The sequence below is a fragment of the Lagopus leucura genome, unplaced genomic scaffold (assembly GCF_019238085.1).
Source record: "Lagopus leucura isolate 7727_CA_CO unplaced genomic scaffold, USGS_WTPT01 Super-Scaffold_100004, whole genome shotgun sequence".
Classification (NCBI taxonomy): Eukaryota; Metazoa; Chordata; class Aves; order Galliformes; family Phasianidae; genus Lagopus; species Lagopus leucura.
This window is the reverse complement of record NW_024962264.1, coordinates 23,927,576-23,951,415: the sequence shown is the minus strand read 5'-3', so window position 1 is coordinate 23,951,415 and position 23,840 is coordinate 23,927,576. Positions and strand designations below refer to the sequence as shown.

At 33.8% G+C, this 23,840-nt stretch overlaps 1 protein-coding gene across 1 annotated transcript in view; it reads left to right on the top strand.

Moving 5' to 3' along the window:
* GPM6A (glycoprotein M6A) overlaps positions 1-21,348 on the top strand; it is a 31,225-nt gene extending 9,877 nt beyond the window's left edge. The window contains exons 3-7 of the mRNA XM_042870590.1: positions 4,970-5,126; positions 12,816-12,969; positions 14,443-14,519; positions 15,727-15,792; positions 19,474-21,348. Coding sequence (XP_042726524.1) covers positions 4,970-5,126; positions 12,816-12,969; positions 14,443-14,519; positions 15,727-15,792; positions 19,474-19,626 — 607 coding nt within the window. The 3' untranslated portion in view covers positions 19,627-21,348. The remainder of the gene's footprint in view (positions 1-4,969; positions 5,127-12,815; positions 12,970-14,442; positions 14,520-15,726; positions 15,793-19,473) is intronic.
* Positions 21,349-23,840: the final 2,492 nt, after the last annotated feature.

Genomic DNA, 23,840 nt, shown 5'->3' with positions numbered 1-23,840 from the left:
TCTCTCAGGGGGTGAAAGAATCATCATAAAGGCATTCAGCATTGATTATTTCTTTGTGATGAGAAAACAAAATATGAAGAGAAAAACAAAACAGCAAAGCTGATCTTAACCAATGGAGATGATTACGTTCATTATTCTATGCCAGTTATAAAGAAATTATAATTGTAAATGAGAAATTTTACTGTGATAATCTAACTAGCTTTGTATTTGATGGTGTTGTATTTATCTTTGAATTTATCTTTTACTTATAGTATTATTATTTTTACTCTTGGGTATAGGTATAATTGCCTGAATTTAATTGCACACTGAGAATATGGGTATGGGCTGATGGCAATTATGTGCTATTCAACACCTGTAGTATCCAAATACATTATCTGCATTTGGAGAAGTTATGTTATAAATTCAGGAAGAGAAGTGTGAAGTAGAAATATGAAGCCTGAAAAACTGCTTTCCATGTAAATACCTGGTATCCTGGTGGATCAGACCAACCCAAACCTCTGTGATATGTTCAGCATGAAATGAACACATTTAGATATAAAGGTTTCTGGGAAACATGACGATCACGTGTCACAGAAAAAATTGTTTGTTGCTATTATTGTAGTTGCTGTTGCTACTAATTGCAAATAATTGTCTGTAATGCAGTCATATTTTAGTGGAGTTGAATAAAAATATCCCTAGATGATATGCTGATTGTTCCAAAAGAATATTAATTAATTTTGATATAAATATATATGTTTGTATGTCCTAGGTAAATGTCAATCTTCAACATTGAGTGTAGAAAGGTTGCTGTGATTAGACTAGTGCAGTTAAAACGCCTCAGAGTTCCTACAATATGTAACCTTTCTACACTCAACCTTTTTGGAAGAGATAAAAGGTCAAAGGTAAAAGTTCTTTTTGGTTTATCTGTTTGTGTGTAGTAAATACAGTTGTTATCACAGAGCAATACTGATTAACTCCAGTGAAGCAACAAGTTCTTCAAGCCCAAAGCATTGTTACTTAAAGACACAGTATTTAACAGGAGCTAATTTTGAATATTGAAATACATTCAAAATAGGATACAATAGTTACCAGTCCAGTTGTCTGAAGGAGTTTCAAAGAATATTAATAGCTGTTTTATTAAAACTCTCTTCCCCAAATTGTGCTATAAATAGACATGATCATCCAGCAATTAATCTTATTGCTTGTTGATTTTTTTCTATCCTTGTATTTGCAAAACACCACAAAAATGCACAGCAGGGAATCTACAACTTTTATCTCACTCAATAAGAATATTTTCACTCACCTCTGACTTGTCTGCTGGGATTGTCTACTCTATACTCAGCTACAGCCTGTTAAGATGTTAGCACTGATGGCTTCCATCAGCAGCTTCAGCTAGTGAAAGAAAGTGTTTTCACTACAGCTATTTTAACATTCATATGGTTGGATAGAATCCAGATTCAGATTAATGAATTAGAAAGTATGCTTAATATGGAATGATTATTGTCCCAGCAGTAGACAAGTAAGTAAAAGATCAACTTGATTTAAATTACAAATTAAAAGATGACATGTTTGTGTTTGTTAGTATTTCAGAACACAGTGTAATGAGTAAATCAAGCCTGGACCCTACGACAGCCTCTTCCAGACACAGATAATACGTGAAGTACATTTTAGATTATTCTGTTAAAAAATAAAAATAAAAAAGAAGAAGATGTCTGATTTCAGGATGCTTTTCATTATTAAGTTATGTTTACATAATTCAACAGCTTATTCGATCCAGCAACCTACATTAATCTGTGAAGACGGCACTATCAGTTTGAATTTGTAATCTTGACGCGCTGTCTTTTAGCAGAAATGCTTCCATGGCTGTGAATGTATCGTTATGTAATATCCTTAGGACTCCTGCATTTAGTGAATAACTATTTGAGATTTCTTACTGTTCCACTCATTTGGAGTAGCCTCAGCATTCACCTAATGTGTATCTTTCCAGTCCCATCAGAGGTACAGACTTTACCTCTTTAATTTTGTCTCCGCTTCCTTAGCTGCTTAGGCATCTCTTTCCACCCACTCCAGCCTGCACAAGTGTGAGCCCTGTTTGTCCTTCTGCTGTGCCCTTGTCCCCCTTGCCCATTGGCTCCTGTTCAATGCTCCTTCTGCTATTCACTGTTACCTCCCTGGCTGCTCTGATGCTCTGTCTGCAGCATTTGAGACTTTACTGAAACACAGATGGCAATTGATCTCTCTGAGTTCATTCACGAAGAATTAAATTTTATTTTTAAAGGATGTCAATCTCTGTTTTACAAGGCCTATATTTTATTATCTATTATAATTTCATTGGAAGATCAAAGTTTATGTGAAATTTATAAATGCTGTAGAATATGCCAGTAATATCTTCTAAACTATGTGTGATTAAAGGGCAATGATTGTAATATATCTTGTTTACATATAGTGTACCTAGTAGATATATTGCAATACAATTCTCTCTGATATCCTAAAAGGTAGTGAAATCATTGTTTCACTATTTTTACTTCTTACTCTCTGCATTATGCAAGATCCATCTCCTTGCATTAAGTCTGGCTATTTCATTTCATGTAGCAGAAATTTTTCTATTTTCTGAGTGTGTGATGGGAGTGTATGAGGAATATATATTTGGTTAGTATATATATTATATGAATATATATTATTTAGTATATATATTATTTGAATATATATTATATATTTGATTAGTGTTTATCTCTTTATATTTTTGTTGTTAAAAGAGTAATGAAAGCTATTCCTTTGGTTACACATAAGGCTGAGGGAAAAACAAAAGATATGTTGGTACCCTACTTGATATGAGCAGCTCAGTGGGAGGCTCAGCACAGATGGTTTAAAGAGCTGTTGCCAGGGCTGAAATAGTCTCTGGACTTTCCAAAAGCCTTAATCCCTTCGGGGCAATGATAGCTTCTAATTTCTACAGCACTGAGCACACTGAGGTCTGTGAGGAGCTGCTGCTGGCATAACTCCCACACTTCAGCCACTGGCAGAGGTTGTCCTTTATAAGGTGTATAATGTAGGAGGGGCAGTGTATCCAATGGCATGATCACAAAGTTGTCTGTTGCATACAATACATCTATTTTCATCACTAATGGCAAGATAGGCTCAAAAGATCATTTTCCTGTTAAAACAGTGTTACACTGAGTGAATTACTACAAAATTAGGAAGATGGTATTTTTACAGGATAATCAGTAATTATATCTATTAAAATAAATGTCATCTTTGCACTACCTAGTATTGTCTACAGTGCTAGATTTATTTTACCATTGCGAACAGTTTATGTATCTCTTGCACACAAGTTTCCACTTGCATTATTTTTCACTTGGCTGTGAAATAAAGGATGATGTGAAAAGAAACAAAGAAGACTTTGTTTTTTGGATGTAAGAGAGAAAGTATATTCATTTTCATTCCCAGGACACTTCTGTCATTGCCCTGCAAAAATGCTGCAACAAGCTTATTGCATTAATTTAGTACACATTCCATCCCTCACCCTCTCAGCTAGGTCATAAGTTTAGCTGAATTTTTATGAGAATAATGCAAGCTTAAAATAAAATCGGCACTGCTGTTGACGCACTGGTACATCTTAAACATCAGCTGTAGACTTGAATCTGACTTTGAGTTTCTTAAAAACCATTCAAATTCAAAGATAAGTTAATGGGCTGTTGAGCTTTGTTATTGTCAACTGTGAATTGAGAGTTCATTTTTGGGTGACAATTAAAAGTGTGAACCCAAAGAAATGTTGTTAAATGTTTCTTTTCATAATAATAGAGGTATCAATATTGGTGTCTTGAGAGATTTTCAGTGTGGATAGCTGTTCAGTGCGTGTCAAAATTCATCTTGTAGCTCCTCGTGGCACCCTGATTTATTTTTCATCCTACTCCCTAATGAGCTGTTTTATCTTGACCTGGACTTAATAACTGACTGGAACTTACTAACACCTGAAACCTATACATAACCTTCTAAAACGTCACATAACCTGCCAAATTACATCAATAAATTGAAAGCTCACTGTGGCTAGTTTTTCAGAGAGGTCCAAGTATAAGACAGTGACACTTGATAATTCAAGGTAATGATCATGAGAAGTCTATGCTTGGAAAGAAACTTAGGGCAGAGAAATCCTTCTGAGCATCTCTTCAGAAACCTTTCTCATCAGAACGTTTAGGAGACAGTATCTCCTTGCCAGCACTATTTGTTTGCAGAGAGTGCTGGGCAGGCCAACCACAGCACAGCCCATTAAATCTTTTTAATCACTTCAGTCTTATGGGGTCTGCATGTTACACTGCAAACTATCGTTTGATTTCTTGACTTTTGGGTTTATAAAATGATGTCTTTAAACTCCACTATAGAAAATCTCTGGATGATCTGTCTTTGTTGCTTTTGTTTGAGAAGCATATCTTTCTGGTTTGAAGTTAGTGATCTGAAGATCTTGCTATTTTGTGTCAGACTTTGATCATTGAGGAATAAGCAGAAAAATAATAGTGAGGAGATGATAACAGTGACTGATATTGCAACTTGAGAACGACTTGCATATGTAGATTTATTGAAGATTATAACAAAATACATCATCACTAATGAAGTGAAACCTCAGTGTTAGGTGCAATGTGTTTCTCAGGGGATATGTAACCTTTTTCTGTGTTTTTTCTTTGCCACTTTATCTAGATGAAAAATGAAATGAATTAGATGTAATTTTCAAATTTTTCTGACAAATTGAGCTCTCTTACCTGCACGATTCAATGTTTAGTCTTTCTTTCAATTAAATGAGCCAAATATTTTTATATTGATGTTGTTTTATTCAGAAGTTCACTCTTGCACTCAGCTTCAGCTGGTATAGTGTATCAACACTTAAGCTGACTCCAGAGTTGAAACTTTGATGCTGAATCTAATTATCTCACCATGAAATTTCAGAGTCAGCTTTAAATAGTTATGAGGATAAGTAACTTTTGCTCTTCCTCTACAGGATTGACATCTTCAAGTATGTGATATATGGTGTAGCAGCTGCATTCTTTGTATATGGCATTTTGCTGATGGTGGAGGGATTCTTTACAACTGGTGCCATCAAAGATCTCTATGGAGATTTCAAAATCACCACTTGTGGCAGATGTGTCAGTGCCTGGGTAAGTGGATAAGATTTTGTAGTTTTAATACAATTTGTGTGTTTGTAATGCATTGTGATGTTTTTATTACTTTTTTCTTTAATATTTTCTGATATTTCAGTGATTAAAAATCCTAGCAAAGTATAATAGGCTGTTTGAAATGCTCTCCGTGTCAGTTAATTGTAAAATAACTAGGAAGAAATTAATTCTACCATCTGAGTGGGAAAGCTTATTCTCTCAGCAAAATAAGCTCTTTGACCAAAAAGGCCAAAAGATTATAATGCCTTCAGCTGCACTAGGCAATAAATACTTTTCTTACTATTTTCACAGGCACTTAGAAATCTTACCCATTCCAGTTTGGGACAAGCTGACTTCTCTCATCACATTTTGTTTTGTTTCATTTTTGAACAAGAAGCAGTCCATTATTTATTCCTACATTATCTCTGGTTTGAAGAGCCAATTCACTTATTACCCTGGAAAAGATAAAGAGAAATCTGATTTATTTACAGGGACTTAATCAGAGGTTTCTCATAGTGAAATTGCTGACTTTTTGGGGCTGGGATTATTTTAAGGTTGGTGGGCAGGCCTGTTCCAAACCAATTAAATAACTACATATTTTGTTATTTGACTCTTCTGGATGTCAGGTGAGAGGTCTGGACATTTATTAAATTGGAATACAGATTAGGAACAAGTATAGGCTTGTCACATCTCCCTGTCAAACTAGTAGCTATTAAAATGAATACTTTGAAAATCCTGACACTTAATAGTAAACGTGTACACAGGTTATCTACACACTAGAAATTAGGAAACACAGAATATATTGTAATTCCTACGCAGATGTAACATGCTCCACAGTAATGCTACTTTTTCATCTTTTTTATATTGGTTGTTCCAATCAAAAGTCATTGTGTGATCTTAGCACTTTGGCTGCGAATAGTTTAAGTCACTAACATTATCTTCTGTATGTTTAGAGCTAAGGAACCTTGTATTTGAATGAGTGAAAGGGATTTTTCTGCCTTTGAAAATTGTATTAGTTACCTGAATACCTATGTTCTATCTTACTCATGATTCTCAAGTTCTTAAAGTAAAACTTGAAATGTCCAAAGCATTTACCAATTTATTATTATTATTATTATTATTATTATTATTTTGCAAGGAAAATCATGAAAGCTTCACAAATGCCTTGAAAAAATACATGAGGGGTGTGAACTTGTCATTTCATCTTGTCCTTACTGAAGCAGTTATTTCAGAGACAGCAAAGCTGCATCATAATGACATTTGATTCTTTGTGTGAAACAAGGAACAGAGAGAAAGATGTATTCATGAGTCTAAACTGCCTTAATCCAATGTTCCATACAGAAAGCATTTAACAAAATTCCTATCCTGATATATGCTAAATGGTGAATTCCTTAAACAGTTTGTCTACTGACAAGAAAAGTGATCAAGATGAGCTTCATATGGTGCTCTGACCGTTCAGATTGCATAGTTCTTAGAATAATTAGTTGTTGTTCCAAATGACCTAGAAGCTAGCAAAGAAATCTTAGCAGTTTGGCCAGTTGACCATAGTTTCTGCAGTTTCAGAAAGGTAATACTTCTCAGAAGTCTGGATGGTCACATGTTTAGAATCTACCATAAGATTAATAGCCAAATCACTGACTTTCACTGAAAATCCATATCTCTTGATTCAGACTCAAGTTTATGTGTTTCGTAAACATCACTGAAAAGAGATAGAAAGGGAGAAGGAAAGGTTTGAGAGTAAGTATACGCATTTTGAGGCAAAGAACTTCCAAATTTCAAATGGTCAATGAGAAAGAGACATTTTGAAAACACCAGCGTGTTAAAAAAAATAAATAAATTTTTAAAAATCCTATCTGGAAGATTTTAAAATTAGATGAAAAATTCTGTTGGTGTTAAATACCAGATAAGATTTAAAGACTTTTGTCTTGCTTAAAAAACATGTGGAATACTGAACGTCAAAGGTGTTATGCAGCCTAGTGCTACAAAACCACCAACATCATAAAGAAAATTCAGAAATAAAATGTGGGGTATGGTTGGTTTACAAGAAAGTATCAGATAAACTTTAAAATCTTCAGGGAAAACCTATTCATCTGTCATTATAAAGATGTATTCTTCAAACTGAGTGGCTCATAGCTAGTGGATTTCAAAATATCAATTTTTCTTTTTTAAAATTTTTTCTATTTAATTTCAAAATATTGATTAATTAATCTTTATAATGTATTTGTAATGCAGCTGTGAAAATCTTCTCCCCTACCGCTGCCAATAAATTAATTTCACAGTAAATCAGAAAGTTAAACAGTTGTTTTATAGGCTGCTAATTATATTTCAGTTTGTCAGATATCACATATAGAATATCAGCCTTGAAAGGCACATCTAAAGGAATTTTAGAAAAATATACATTTAAATGAAAAGAGAACAGTAATGATAATCATTGCTTTTAATTTTAACAAGATGAGTTTTTCATCCATTTAAACTATCCGTAAAAGTTAAATGTTAGAAAAAAAAAAATTAGAAAAAAAAAAAAAATCAGTTCCTTAAAAAGAATGCTTCAAAAGTTTAAATTTCAAGGATTTCATCATTAACAGTTTTTAAGAATCTAGAGAATGTCTCCTTGGCTAGTATTTAGTGTGTAAATGAATCGCAATTAGGCAAACTTGAGAAGTTATTTTGACTGTCAGAGTCTGTCCTGCTATTAAGAGAAATTTGGACCAATATTGTAATATTATTGGCTTTCTTTTTCTCTTGAAGCAGCTGATTTGAATGCCAGCCAAGAAGAATTAACCACAGAACAGTAATAACATAGCATGAAATGTATCCATGTTTCAGCAAGAGTCTTGGAGCTGTGCCTAGGCATATAACATGTCAGAGAGAGAGAGGATGAACATGTTTTGTAGAGGCAATAATAAAGACCAACAAGTTAGTGCTAGGAGTAGTGAGTGCAATATTCTAGACCAAGCAGAAAAGTCTTTACAAGTGTGTATTTCCTTTGATTTGTAGCAAATTTAGTAGTAATGTATGAACATCAGGCTCTTTCTTCCAGCAGTGTTGTTTGTAAAACAAGAGAGGTTGAAAAATGTATGTTTCATCATGTACTTCTGTCCAGGAGTGGGGCATGAGGCATGAACGTAGGAGATGCTAGTTAGAACAGATCAAAGAATGTAAGAGGAGTCCCTTAGGTTGTGATCTACTTAAATGTCCTTCTTTTATTATATTTATATTTCAAACTGGGTGTAAAAAGAGAAAATGAGGATGGCTAGGATGACAAAGGATGATTTGCAACCACTTAAGCATTGATATATCTGTGAGTTTAAAGATATCTGTACGGTGAGGTTATATTAGCATTGAAATAAGATCTATAGGTAGTCAAATTCAAATGTGGTGTTGTAGAGACAGAACATTTTAGGAAGAAGTTGAAATCTTCCTGTTCATCCTTCTGAGTTGCCACCAAAAACTGCGATGATAATTTCTGGGTCTGGGAAGAAGTTTGGAAGGAATGCCTTAGATTGCCAAGCTGAAAATAAAAAATATTAAGTATGTGTCACAGTAGATAATAAGTGTAAATTAGGTATAAACAGTGCGAAGTGTACTTCTTTTCCTAACTCTGTGGTAAAGCTTTATGTCAGGGAGTTCATATAAAACAAGAATATGAGTGCTTTCAAACAGATGAGATTACATGGCACCATGAGCTTTTTAAGAGTTAAGTATATTTTCAGGCACTTCTGATTTTACTGCTATATTTGTATATATGTAATAGGTAGCAGAAATTTCTTCATGCAATAAAATGACTAGAGTAACAGTTGGAGTTCACTATTTCCATTTCAATTCGTCTCTTTGTAGTAACAGAACTTTTAAACATGACTTTGCAGTCTGTCTCCACGGTGACTGAAGTAGTCATAAAATGTTGTTTTAAGAGTATTAAAATATTTATAACAAAACTAAAATAAGAACATTATTAGAGAGTCAATCAAAGTGCTTTTCATGGGACCAGTATCCATATGTTTTAAAAAGAAAGCAGTAATTGAAATCTTGATCTTATTAAAACAGATAGAGTTTGGTAATGTTTTCAATGGAAACAGGATTTTACCCAGCTGTGACTGCCATAAAAGCTGTTCTGCCATATAGGTGTTATTTTAGAATGTACAGTGAAATTTCTGCTTCCTGATGCTGATCTGCGAAACAGATTTTATCATAAAAGCCTTCCAAAAGGGTTGGTGGCTTGATTACTTTGATGCATCATGATTCAAGACAGCCCTTGTTGCCAATGAAAAGCTTGTAAAATCTGGCCCGAAGGTATTACCAGTCACAGAGCAAGAACTTGGTGCAAGAACTTAACTGCTACATAGATTAAATATCTGTTTCGAAACTATGATCTAGTTAAATGAATTTCTCCATCACTTCCACTTTGTTTTGTATGTTTGCCTTCTTACAGAGACAATTGAGATGACCAGAGAACCACATCATCACTATAAATACAATGCACAGAGTAGTAAAGAACAAACTGTGGTACCTCTTTAAGATGTTGTACTGCTATTTCATAAATCTTTGGCTTGTCATATAGCAGAATGCTACTTCAAAGCAGAATGATCCCTTTGAATCTCTGGAGACTAAGTTCTGAATTTAATTCCTGCAGTGAACAGGCTCCTTAAGCATTTCTTACAAGCCGTCTGCAGCAGAGGGTAGATTGTCATAGCATAGGAAGTTATTTTTAAAAATACTTTAGTCCTTCATCTATGGTTTTCAAACAAATATGTTTGCATTTTCACCCCATAATAAAAGGAATTTGTAACATTTCCTTTTGCCAGAAACTAATAATTTGTTGAGCAAGGTTAACTTTTTTGGTTTTTACTGCCCCTAGGGTGGAAATTGTTGTAATGTCCAGATTACAAAGCTTGCCTCACAGATGTCAGTGATGGCATCTTCCAGGGATAACTGTTAATTACCATGATTTAACATGATTTTTTTGCATTTCAGTTATTCTGTGAGATGAAGGAAATTTATCTATCTTTTCCTTGTGCTTAGTGTATTATGACAAAAATTTGAGCACATAATTGACCACTGGCTCCTCAGTCAAAGCTGGCAGGAAAAAAAAAAGAAATTCTTCTTTTTCCTAAATTATTTCTTAAAATTAAATCAGCATTTGATTCCCTTTTTCTGCGCCACTAAAACAAGTAATCATGTCTTCAAAAGAGAATCCCTTCCACAAACAAGCGGACGTTTCTCTCTGAGTTAATAGCTCCTATGACTCCCAGCCTTCATCTAACAGAATTCTGCTGCTCTTATTCTGTGCCCCAGGCAGAGGCAGGCTGTTTTTTGTGGGTTTTTTTTTTTTTCATTAGAGGCTAACGAGCTCTGCTTTTTCCTCTTTGCTATGCCGATGCTTTGTGTTATCTCAGCACAGATTTTTAAGCAGGCTTCCTGTTCTATGCTACAGAGAGATCCACTCCTCCTACAGATCAAAAAATTCACAAATACTAAACAAAGATTGTAATGCTCATACTAAGGCTGATCTTTTTCCTCCCTGTCCTCTCTGTCATATTATTATGCAGTACTACACTGAGCACTATGCTAAATGTTTAAAATGCTGATTAGTTCATAAGGTATGGAAGGAGGCTCAAAAAGTATGGCTGCAGATATAGCTGTGTTTGGCACACTCATAGGATATATACTAAGGAAGCTGTCCTTCCTTTAACATGCTTCAAAAAAACAGTGATCTATAGAATATAAAATAGTAAAGGGAGACTTTTAAGGCTGTTCTGAGAACACACAGAGAACATTCTTTCCTATTGGTTGTTTCTGCATGTAACTCTTTAGCATGATAATAAATGAGGATCAGACATAGCATGTTAATTGGGAATTCATAGTCCTTAAGTGAGTCTACATTTCCAAGTAATTTTCTGAGTAGTTATTTGTAAATAAATGCCCAAGGTTCAAACAGATGTTGCCTCATCAGCTTTAAGACTGTAAGATGGAACAAAGAAAAAATGTTTCTCTTCATTGTTCCACTTTACCTTATTGTTTCTTGAATCCTTCTGATAATTATTTTTAGAGCTATAAATTCTCCAGCTTTTCAAAATACTGCTGAAAGACTCATCTACCAAGGGACAATCGGGAAAATCAATCTGACTTAAATTTTAAACTGGATTAATTAAGCTACATTAAATCTTATGTAAATACACTTGCTCAGAAGCAAAATGGCTTTTATTAAATATTATTTGGAAGTAAGTTAAGGTAAATCAAATTACAGTCTCTTTAATATGGCTTGAGAATGTCCATCCTATACCAGCAAAGTAATAAAACTATCTCACCTGAAATTCAAAGCTAGTTTCTGCTTGGGCTTATTTTTCCTGAACAGGTACATGTGGACAAGCTATGCCTGGAGCAATTTTCAGTACCGTTTACAACCCTTTATATCTGATATTATTTGATTTCAAGAACTAAAAATTGTATTTTTATTAGGCTTTTTCCTTTATGACCTCATATATGAGATCTTTCATTAGAATAACTAGAAAATTAAATTTTCACTTTATTTACTCTCTAATGTTTAATTTTAAGCACTCTGTGGACTAGCTTATTCTGCTTTCAAAAATAGGTCTTATTTTTTATTCTCAGATTCCATGTTGTTGGACTTTTTTGGTTTTTTTTGTTTTGTTTTTGGTTGTTTTTTTTTTTTTTTTTTTTTTTTTTTTTTTGCTGTGGTAAGCAGCTCAAAAAATGTCAGTGTGCTGAATATTTTTTTGTTTCAGCAGTGTGTTTAGATCCATCAACCTTTCTGAAACCATCAAATCTTGAGACTGTTTGGATTCAACATTTAGAGGTTGACTTTCTTCCACATTTAGCAGGGTAGCATCTTCATATCCTTTCCACGGCATAAAATGAAAAGTTTACTGATGAATGTCTTCTTGTTGTCTGAGGTGGAATGCTTATTTATTTATTTATTTTATATTTATGCTTTGTGCCAGTATAACTACCAGCCCTGGAGGCAAATAGAGTTCAATGCTTCCTACAGGTGTATTGCTATACAAGTAACAAATGCCACACTCTCGAGGCTCAGGGCTAAAAAAGGAAATGTGTTGACCCTTTGGGAAATGTGTTACAAAACATGTAGTTTAATTCCTTGCTAACAGAGGTAAGCACCCTAGTTTGTCCACAGTGATGAATTCCCTTGTATTTCTTTTGATCTCAGGTTTCTTTAAATGTAATAACAAAATGACAGATAGATGGTCTCATTCAATACCAGTGAAATTTTGCAGTAGCTACGGATTAGGTTTTTTTTTAAGACCTGGATTTTAATAGCAAAAGCAAGTACAGCATAATATAGTATTACACTATATATGTATTACTGTGAACAATAGTAGTAAAACCAGTTACTGTTGCCTCTTGTTTTAACTAAAGATTAGAGATAGGTAGAGATATTCTTCTAAAAGTGTGCAGCTCTGTCAGTACTTCAGGTGGGATGCTTTGCAACGATCACAGACCCAAGAGTGACAGAAATGTGTGGAGTAAGCTTGCATTTCTGAAAGTGTAACTGCTCTGTTTTTCTAATGAGACCAAAACCATAATACTAACAAAGAAAGAGACAAAAACAATCAGAAATCCTCTTTCTCTCTCTCCCTCTCTCTTCTCATTCTCTTTTTCTTGCGTTTGAGTATCAGTTAAATTCTGACTTACTTGTTTTTCCCTCTTTTACTACAGTTTATTATGCTGACATACATCTTTATGTTGGCTTGGCTTGGAGTTACAGCCTTCACTTCTCTGCCTGTTTACATGTACTTCAATCTGTGGACCATTTGCCGAAATGCCACCTTAGTGGATGGAACTAATCTCTGCTTGGATCTTCGTCAGTATGGTATGTGAGTGAGGAATACTAAATACAGCAAGGTTTCACAATAGAAAATATCATGTTGCTTTGTTTCCAAGTATCTGAATGTTTCCAACCAATGTTTCAAAAAAGAAAACCAAACCTGTCTCTATGCTATTACCTACAAGTCAAGGCAGTTTATCAGAGATTTGCTGCATTATTAGGCCTGGTGAAGGTGAAGAGCAATACAAATAGGAACTTTCTAAGAGGCTTCTGGAGAAAGAATCTGGGGCTACAGGATGAGCTGTGGAGTTTTAAAAAATGTGGAAATATTTTTGTTTTTTGAAGGGTGGAGAATTTAGACATAAAGTGGTTTGGAATTTTATAGAAGTCTGAGAATTCTTGGATTTGATATTGATTCCTTTCTTTCATAAGACTGATTTGAGACTAGATACTCTGCACTCTGTGGTTTCTCAGCCCGCAGAGCCTTGGGTAATCTTATTCCTCTTGGACACTTCTGTGAGTCTCATTCCTTTGTCTCTTTAGCCAAATATAAACATGTGGTGCGTTTTTAATTGATGTCTTAAGATAGAAAAAATGCTGCACTGCATAGGAGTGAATATATTGAATATTTAACTTAACCTGAAACAAAATACTTCACCTTATTGTTTTCAGGGGTGATCTATTTAAAAAAAAAAAAAATTCCCCCCCCCAGCATGATAGGCGAGTTGAAAAGACAGTTATCTGTACAGATCTCACCAAAGTATTCATTCTTCTTTATCTTAGCTTTTCTTTTGCTCATATTTATTTTGTTCATACTTATTTTTTATTCTTATTTTTATTTAAAATCTGCATACAGCACTAGCATGTAAAATGTATATTCTGTGAATATATCTGTTTCCTATAAATTCTGTTTTAAAACTATTTGTTTCTAATAAGAAAGAACATTACTGGTTTTCATGATAAATGATTTATAGGGATTTTCTTCAAGCTGTCTTTGATTTAGTTTAGACTTCAACATTAGCTGAAGCAAGCAGCATAAATTCTGGTTATTCTTGCTGATAGAAACTATTATTACAATCAAATATGTGTTTGAGTAATACTTGGTTATAAGTTTCGGAAGAAGCTTTGTACCACCAGGTCAACACATCTGAATACAATATACAGCACAGTTCTCAACATGAGGGTAGAGAATATTTATGAATATCCAGCATGATATGTGTACACACTGGTTGCAAATTATTTCCTAATGTTTCAATTATTGTGCTGATTAAGATGTAGAATAAAGACTTTTTTTTTTAATGGCACAAAAATCATTGCCCACGTGCTTCCTAGTAGAATTTTTACTAAGATGATGTGTTTGGTTTTTTGAGGACTGAAATTAGGAAAAAATGATTTTGTTATTAACTAGATTTCTATGTAGGAGGCAAAAATTGGTATTTCTTAGCTTTCCTGGCACACATGAAGTAGACTGCTATGGACTAGGAGAACTAAATAGTGTGAATATTTTTTCTGCTCTAGGTATTGTAACAATTGGAGAGGAAAAGAAGGTTTGTACCACATCAGAAAGTTTCATCAAGATGTGCGACTCGAATGAGGTGAGTAAATGTGATGATATTTTGTCAAATCCATGAGTAACTGGTGTGTGTGTTTTTTCTTCTTACTCTTTATGTTCTGATTTTAGCTAGAATGATAAAATGGTGTGGAAAGTGGAAAATACAATAATCAAGTACTTTTCCTGCTTTTTTACCAATACTGCATTTAGCCACTGCATCTTCTCTGGCCATTATTTTTTTAAGCATACTTGTATTTTGTTTTTGTTAAGAAATAAACAAGGTGCACGTGTTTTTGAACGCTAATGCACCTTGCTGCACAATGAAGAAGACTATATATATAATTACTGTTTGAAGATCTCAGTTGCTGTTGTGACAGAATAATGTTTTCAAATGGATTAGACCAAATTTTGCAGCGGGTTAGGATAAATGCACCTCTTTTTATTTTTTTCTCAGGCAAAGACCACAACTTCAGTACAACTAAGATCTTTGGTTCTGTTTTTAAATGATAAAGGCAGAAAACGGGGCAAACAAAATGTATATCTAAAACTATAAGAGAATAAAATCTTGATCAATCTGAAGTCAGAGGGTGCTTCATTAAGTGTATCACATGGTCTTACTCTGCATAAATCTTCTAGAATGCAGTTACACAATCACCCTTCTTTATATAAAAAAGCATTTAAGAAAATGCAACCTTTGCTGTACAGTCAGTATGGTGAGTGTAAACCAGATCACTGATCTGAAAAACAGATGCAGTCATTTAGTTTGGGATAGAGTGGGGAAGATAATTTGGATTATTTAAGTTTGTTTATATTATATCACTGTAAACAAATTTTATTGGCAAAATTTGGAGGAAAATCTGCAAATGAGTATATGAAAAGCTACAGCTGGCAGAGGGAAACAAATTCTTAGGCTCTCTCTGCCACTAGAGAAACTAAAGTTTTGAAAAGCTAGTTAGGTAGTATCATAATGACTATCATATTGTATCACTGCAAATGTAAACTATTTTTTGAGTCCTGTTAATTTTTAAATATTTGTTTTTATTTATTTATTTATTTTGTCCTTAATATGAGTATTGTAACAAAGTCACGTTGTAATTTCAATCTTTTGGTAAGAAGTATTAGTAATCACCAGTTTTGTAGAACAGTGGTACCAGGTTTGCAGTCTTTTGTTCTGCATTATTTAGGCTTTTTGTTCTGTTTCCATTTAGCATTAAATGCATAAAGATCCCTTTCTTTGTCCCTTTTTGCAGCTAAACATGACATTCCACTTGTTCATTGTGGCACTCGCTGGAGCAGGAGCAGCAGTCATTGCTATGGTAAGCTGCACACCATTTTATTTTATTTTATTCTATTTTATTCTATTCTATTTTTGTCACTTAAATCACTAATACGTTCTGATTGTTACTTATTCAGTTTGTGTGCCTATTGGTATAATATAATTCTGTAATTCAATACTACTACCTATACGTAAATTTAAATTTTATTGCTGGATTACCTTCTAAGTAGAGTGTCATGATTACTTTGAATAAGATACACCTTTGGGTACCTAATAGGAATTTTTATCATTTTATTGCTATATTCAGACAAGTGTAAGAATCTGTGTGTCTTTCTTGTGACCCAAATCCATTTATGATCAATGCCTTTCTGGATATTCACAGGCTTACGATGCTGCTATCTTATGAACTACATCTATTTGTCTGCTCTGTGCATATATGTGAATATTTTAGTTTCTCTTTTAGGACATATTTTTATACTTTTGTACTTATTTTTACTTTTATAATAAAGATTACTTGCGATTTTTGCCAGTGAGAATGTTCCAAGGAATAAAAAGTGTGTGAGACAGTGCCCTGCTTTTCTGCCTTTTGCCTGCAGTGTCTGTCCAAATATCAAGATATTTTTAGAGTGGGGATTCTGTACTGTATTCCCTGTACTGATGTACTCTACTGAAACCCTGATAAAAATTGGTATAGAGAATGAAAAATGACTATTACTTGATACTGATGAGAATTTTTACCTCTGAGAATTTTTAGTGATGGTGTGTGCTTCACAATTGCAGTTAGTATTTTGTCACTGAATTCTACAGCCATACTTTGTTTTTTTGTTTGTTTGTTTGCTCTCTTAGAATCACTTTTGTGATTCTATTGTTGCAGAGCAGTGGTTGTACTGAGGCAAGGACATTTCAGCTTCTCATACTGGCCTGCCCGTGGGGAACTGGAGATATGCAAGGAACTGGGAGGGGGCAGAACCAGCTGACCCCATATGGTGTCATGTAAAACAATAACATTGGAGGAGCTGGGCAGGAGGACTGAGCTTTTCTTCTTTTTTTAGCTTTTTTTTTTTTTTTTTTTGCCTTTTTTTTTTTTTCTTTTCTCTTTTTAAACTGCCTTTATCTGAGCACATGAGTTTCTTTTTTTCTTTTTTTTCCTTCATTTCTCTCCCCAACCATCTCTGGGGTGCGACTGACCAGCTGTTTGATGCTTAGATGCTAAACCACAAAAAGGAGGTTTTGTACTGTCTGTACTTTCTGTCGAAATGCCTCATCAGTACGAAGAAAGATCCTGTGCTCCAAATCAGAAGGTGTTGACAGTGGGCTAGGGTATCAAAAATGTTGCATAGGGGTAATTTAAGTCACTGGAGAATCAACATCCTTCTTCATGTGTGCAAAAAGAATCAGAACAATGCTAAGTTGAAGTTACTCTAGTGTCTTTGTACGAATCCATAGTAGTAGCAAAACTCTACATTTGTGAAATTTAGTTCTTCTTAACAGAAAAATGAGATCAAAATATTAGTCTTTTACAAAGGAGAAAGCTTATGAATTCATTGCAAGTTGAAAACATTTATTAGACATTTACTTTAAAACAGAGTAGTTCATCTGACTGAAGTAGTAAGCATTTTGTATTTTTACCATTCAGCAATAACGCTATTTTATCCATGAAGTTGTTTTCAATTGAACAACTGAAATGGTTAAAATCACCTCTTTTAAATGACATTTTGATCATTCCATTGATATGTTTCACTTCATCACTTCTGGAGATACACTTGCAAGACCCAAATTAGTTGATATAAGTGTTGTGAAATTTTCCAGAGAAAGTAGTTTGCTTGTACATGTCAGGACCATCTGTGAGTAAGTTATTTTTCATTAATCTGGATTAAAAACATATATGTAGTAGAGAAATGTAAGCATTTATTGCAAAAACAAGCAAAAAATTGTTAGAATTTGCAAAACCATGTGGTCACAAGTCATGTTTTTTCCATAGCTATTACTTTAATCTCTCTTTTGGTCTCAGGTTTGTACATAGATGTTTTTTTTTATTATTTTGTTTGTACATGGATTTTATTATTATTATTATTATTATTATTATTATTATTATTATTATTATTTTCAATTAATTAGCTGCCTGTTTAGTCTCCAAAAGGAAATGCACTCTGGGAATCAAAAAGTATGTAAATTAGTGTTGGAGCATAGAAAAACTCATATACTCTCAGGATTACATGGCAGGGAAAACTTATAGAGAAGGAAAACGTCAAACAAGAGTCAGGGAAATACGTAAGCAGGCTCGTTCCTGTAGCCAAATAGAATTGTGTTCTTTTGAAGGATGTTAGATGCAGGTAAGAGGAGAAAAGCAAGTTCTTCAGACTTCTACCCTGCTGAGATCGTGGAATGTCCCAGAGGGAAAGAAAAAAAAAAACAAAACAAACAAAAAAAATCCGTTCCAAATTCTACAGATCTGAAAGGTCAAAATGTACTTTCTTCTTCGGAAGAAAATTAAGCAAGAATGTTTCATAGACGACGGAAGGACCCTGTACTATCTTGCATATGCCTGTAATTGAAACGTCCCGAGGCAAACTGAGGAAGCTGCCCTATTTCAATTTGAATAAGCCTTGACAGGGCCCCATTGGCTTCAGGCTATTCGGGTCAGGGAAGTGTGAAATGCAATTAGACAGCCACTTAAAGATGACCTCCTCCCTGTGTCAACGTTATCTGGGAACTTGGTGTGAAATTAAAAAAACAAAAACAAAAACAAAAACAAAAACAAAACAAAACAAAAAAACAGAGGTGGTGGATTCTTTAACCAATATGTAATTATGTAGCATAAACATTTATTTGAGATTTTTTTTTCTTTTTAGATGTAGTAGTTATTAGTAGTTATTCCAGGAAAGTCAACCTACTTACAGTGAGTGGACATGCAAGAGATTTCAACAGCTATGCCAGAACTTTGGTTCTGTAACTTTTTTAGAGAGAGAAGAGAGAAAAATTGGAGTTAAATGAATGCCCAACTGTGCACAATGTATCTTAAGAGTAGTTCGTCTGGCTTTTTGTACTTTTTAAAAGCCAAGTAAAATGCCACCTGAAAATGCAAGGCTCTAGCATCATTGTGCAATGTTAACCAAATACTTTGTGTCAAGAAATCAGGGCCTACATGGTCCCATTTTCATCACATGATCTTCAGCAGTGAGGTTTTCTGGCTGGTGGATTTAAAAAGGAAGTTGTAAGAACACTCAGATACTCTCTGCCTGTAGGATTCTCATCTGTCTACCTGCTCAGGTATAATTTTTGAGAGGTTCAAATTACATTTTTCAACTGAAATCATACTGTCCAAAGAATAGCAATGGTCTAATTGTTTGAGATGACAAAATGATTAGAACTTCCAGTCACATTCTTCGAATTTTGTCAAGAATTTTATAGTGGGGGAAGAAATAAATAAACAAATAAAATAAAAAAAAAGGTAAGGCATTCAATTAATCTGAATGGAGATTGTGGAAATTGGGTATCATCATCTCTCATTTGATCTAGTAATCCCAGACCTGGATGCTACTCATGGTGCCAGCTTTTGGATTGATTTACTTTGATTTCTTTTTCCTGTATATTAAATGATGACCAGTAAGTGTTCAAGAGTAACACAATTGACAACAAACTCAGCCCTGTAATTTCTGAAGTTTGAACATGAATTTGATTAGGTCTGTTGATGCTTAACTGCATGTTACTTCTCTTACAGGTCCATTATCTCATGGTCTTGTCTGCCAACTGGGCCTATGTGAAAGATGCCTGCAGAATGCAAAAATATGAGGATATTAAGTCAAAGGAGGAGCAAGAGCTTCATGACATTCATTCCACTCGCTCTAAAGAGCGGCTCAACGCTTACACATAAAAGAAACCTTGTTTTACTTTCTAACACGTGAATGCTTTGTCATTTAACTCAAGGCCATCCAACCATTTCAAAAACAATTGAAAGTGCTTCTCACAAAAGATAGTTTGGGTGACTTACATATCACCCATGTGCAATTCTTGGTTGTCTAGCACTTGGTTTCTAAATTAGTTTTTACTTTTTGTGATCGTTCTCCACCACAGAGCTCCTATATAGCCTCTCCTGAATCCTATTCAGCTAATTAGTTCCGCTAGATGAAAGATACTAAACTATTGTCAAATACAAATGTGTTTGCTTTTTTTAATCACTTTGTATGTGTTATGCATAACACCTTTTGCATTGTTTCTTATATGTTTTTGAAAAAAAGGTAGCTTTTTATACTTTTTAGTTTTGAGTTCAATAACTACTTTAACTACAGGTATACTTCAAAGGGACCATTGTACATGATGTACAATATATAAAGAAAACACTGATGACTTTCCTTTATATTTGGAAATCTTGCCAGACGGACTCTCGTCAACTTGAACGAAGGTCCTGAGAACATTTTAAACGATCAAAGGTGCAATTTCTAAATTTGTAATAGTGGGTAAAAAAAAAAAAAAGTGGGAAAAAAAAAAAAGAAAAAAGAAAAAAGAAAAAAAAAAGAAAAAAGTGCTTCTTATCTTTGTTAACATTGTATTATTATTGATGTTTTTAAAGAATATTCTCTTGTTCCAAGTTCCATGGGTGATAATTCCTGTTTGTATTGTGAGCATGCCGACCGTGGTGCTAACAATGCATGGACACTTGCCTTTTGAAGGAGTTCAATACCACGGTTACCTGTTAAAGAGTTATGGTATATAGACAATTGTTACTTAAGTGATATAGTTATCCATAGTTTTTTACAGAATGATCTCTCTTTAATTCAATGATGGTTATGCTAAATTGGAGTTGTTCATGTGATGATGTGAGAAATTACTGCTTAGCTACATTTATGAAAGTAATATATCAAAAATACAGTGATCGTAGGAATCAGAAGTCTTTTTACCTGCTTTAAAAATTTAAATGGATTGCACCTGTCTGAACTGTACAAGATATATTAAAGGAGACTTCCATAAATGTTGTAGCTTGGCTTCTAGCTTTCCTACTCATATTGGTTTACCTGTATTACGTTAAAGTTGGGTGAAAGACCACTACAGAGCTTATTATTTTAAAGTGTAGTAATATATTTGAACATTTATTTTGATAGGAAAATTTTATCAGAAAGATAAGTCATCTTAATTTGAAAGAATTTCCTGTATCAAAAACAAAAGCAAGCAAGCAACCAACCAAACAAAAAGCCCTACTTAAACTAAGTCAGTTTTATCAGACCAAATTTGATGGATTTTTTTTAATTAATTAATTTTTTTTTTGCCTATTTCTAATGCTACAAGAATGCTGTAAAGTGTCTTTTAAAGTGATGTAGCCTGACAAGACATTTTTGTCAGTGTTAAAAACTTAGGTAGTTTGTGCACTTATTGGACCATTGTGAATTCTCTCTCAGTGTAAGTGCATTTCTAATAAAACTTCTTGAGTAAAACTCTTCTTTGTACTATTACTAGTCATGCATCATCAGTAATTTTTAACAATTCTTGTAGTAAGTAGAGGGTATTACTATAGTTATTTGTGTGGCATGATAATGCATTAGGTAGTATTAGTTGATTGATTATTTTTCTTTTGCTTGTTTTGGGGATTTTTGGTTGTGGTTTTGATTTGGAGTTTTGGTTTAATTTTTGTTTTGTTTTCTTTTTTAAAAAAAAAAAAAAAATTTTTCTTTTTTTTTTTTTTTTTTTTTTTTTACACTTAGGCTGTCCTACAGGGTCAACAGTTTTCTCATAATGTGCAGTACCAGTATTACAGTTCTGCAAAAAGTATTAGGAACCTCTTTTGGATTCTATATTGTAGTGTTTCAGTTTTGTGTCTTAAAACGTTTGTGCTGATTTTTAAAACTATGTCTTTTAAACTCATGTAATGATGTTAATGCTTTTGGCTCTTCTCTGGTATTAGAGTTTGTATTTTCACAAAGAATGCTTTGTAGCAGGCATTACAATTAATCTGTTTTGTACATAAATGTGCCAACAGCTTGATGGTGGCGTTTTTGAAATGTAGAACAAAGTGCTTGCAAAAATGTAATAAACACACTTGTGTACTTTGTGTACTTATTAATTGTTCACGCTGTGTAGTTTTTTCTTTGCCTATAGTTAACCAAGACATTCACAGCAAAAACAACCAGAAAGTCCTGTTCATTCAATTGCCCTTGCTATTGGAGCAATGCTTATGGTGTCATGCATTTTTTGTACAGCCCAGGAGAAAAATCCTTTAGCAGAAATTATGAGAACAAAAACCAGAATTAGAAAAAATGAGATGGAGGTGTTATATGAATTATAGATCATGTCTCTGTCAAATATGTGATTAAAAAAAAAAAATTCTTATTGCAGTGAAAAGTGACAAAGAAAATCTAAAACTGAGAGTAAAATTTTCATCCCCTATCATGACTGTGAGTTCCCAATGGATTGTATCTCTCACAAATTGCAAATGGGTAAAAATAAAATAAGCAGCTTTCCAATGAGATGAGATTCAATTATGGGTAGTATAAGTACTGCATTAAAACTCACAATCGCTGCCAGTGTGTACATTACTTTAAATCTGTCTCTTAAACAACATCGACTGTCAGAAATGATATATCCTAAGAATAAGAGAGTAAAAGATTTCTAAAAGCAGAATTCATAGCTTGGGAAAAGCAAGGTAGCATGGGCATACTTGCTATAATTTTTACCTGTAAGTCATGAGAAGAGATACACAAGGCTGGTGTTACTTTGCTCTCATTTGGAACAGTTTGCCAGAAGCTGGGCTGGTATCATTTTGAAGAGTGGTGAAGATGCAGGTACCTGGATATTACAACAGCTATAACTTTAAAACTATGGTAACAATACACTACTTATGTGCACGCAATGTAATTTAAGTTGTTAATACAAATCTATTGATATGTCAATTGGTGTGATATTGCTAAGGAAAAATAGTTATAAATCCAAAATGTGTTTGCTTCTCATTTGACTGTTATATGTGCAGTTTGTGTACAGTTGAGAACACGTGCCATAATGGCAAGTGATTTTCCATCAGCAGCACAAGCCAAGGGAGCAGCAGATCTTCTCAAAGCTCAGCACATCAGCCACAACTGATTAAGTTCAAATTCTGCATATATTTAGTATATATCAGTTTAGGCTGTCAACAAACACTCTTTTTTTGTTTGTTGGCAGCCTAAGCTGATTTATATTGATAGGTTGCATGGGTCTTCATTTCTATAGGCACTGCTGTGCTTAGTCAAACTGTGACTTGTGCTTTTCAGGAGCAAGAAAATCAATTGTAGATAAATATTTGGTGCAAGATTTTTACTTGCTTGCTTATTTGTTTATTGCTGCAGGAAAGGCAGGTTCGATGAAGACTAGTTTGAAAGTTCACAGCCCTTGACCTTCAGTTTCCCTTTTTCTACAGTTTGCTCTTACTCATCAATAGTACTAAAAGCATGTTACGAAACAGATAAAAAACCTCTCTGAGTTACAAGATCTTCCTACCTGTTTGCCCTTATTCTTACCCATTCTTTTATTTATTTATTTATTTATTTTTGTGCAAGAAACTTTATATGCCAGCAGGATCCTATTGATGTCTCTGTTTACAGCACAGCCAAACAAACCAAATCAGCATGATTTTGGCAATGGCAAAATGCATTAAAGATGTGGGGATGAATGTGCGCAGCGGGAGTGGATGAAAAGAGAAATTTTAAAACCAATCTTATTCCTGAGGTCAATTTATCCCATAGTTTGGCTGTAAAGTTGAAAAGAGGAGACACTGAAATTATTTGCTCATTTCATTTTAGTGGAACAAGATAAATGGCAAAAACTGCAAAATGAAAAACAGCTCTAAAGTGTTATTTCTCAGACTTTCTTATACTACTAAGGTATAAGTTAACTTATAAGATAAATTCTCCCTGTAGTTGGACAGATCTTAAGGGATAATAATTTGACTTTACCTGTTGATCAAAATTATCTGTTGATCCATGGATGCAATGCACCTATGGTTGGCACTGTAAATTTTAGAACAGAATTTCTCTGTACCGTACTTACCATAACAATCAGTGACAGAATATTATATAATTCTTTCCACAGTTAAGTGCCAGTGTATTTTTCTAATTAGTCATTTCT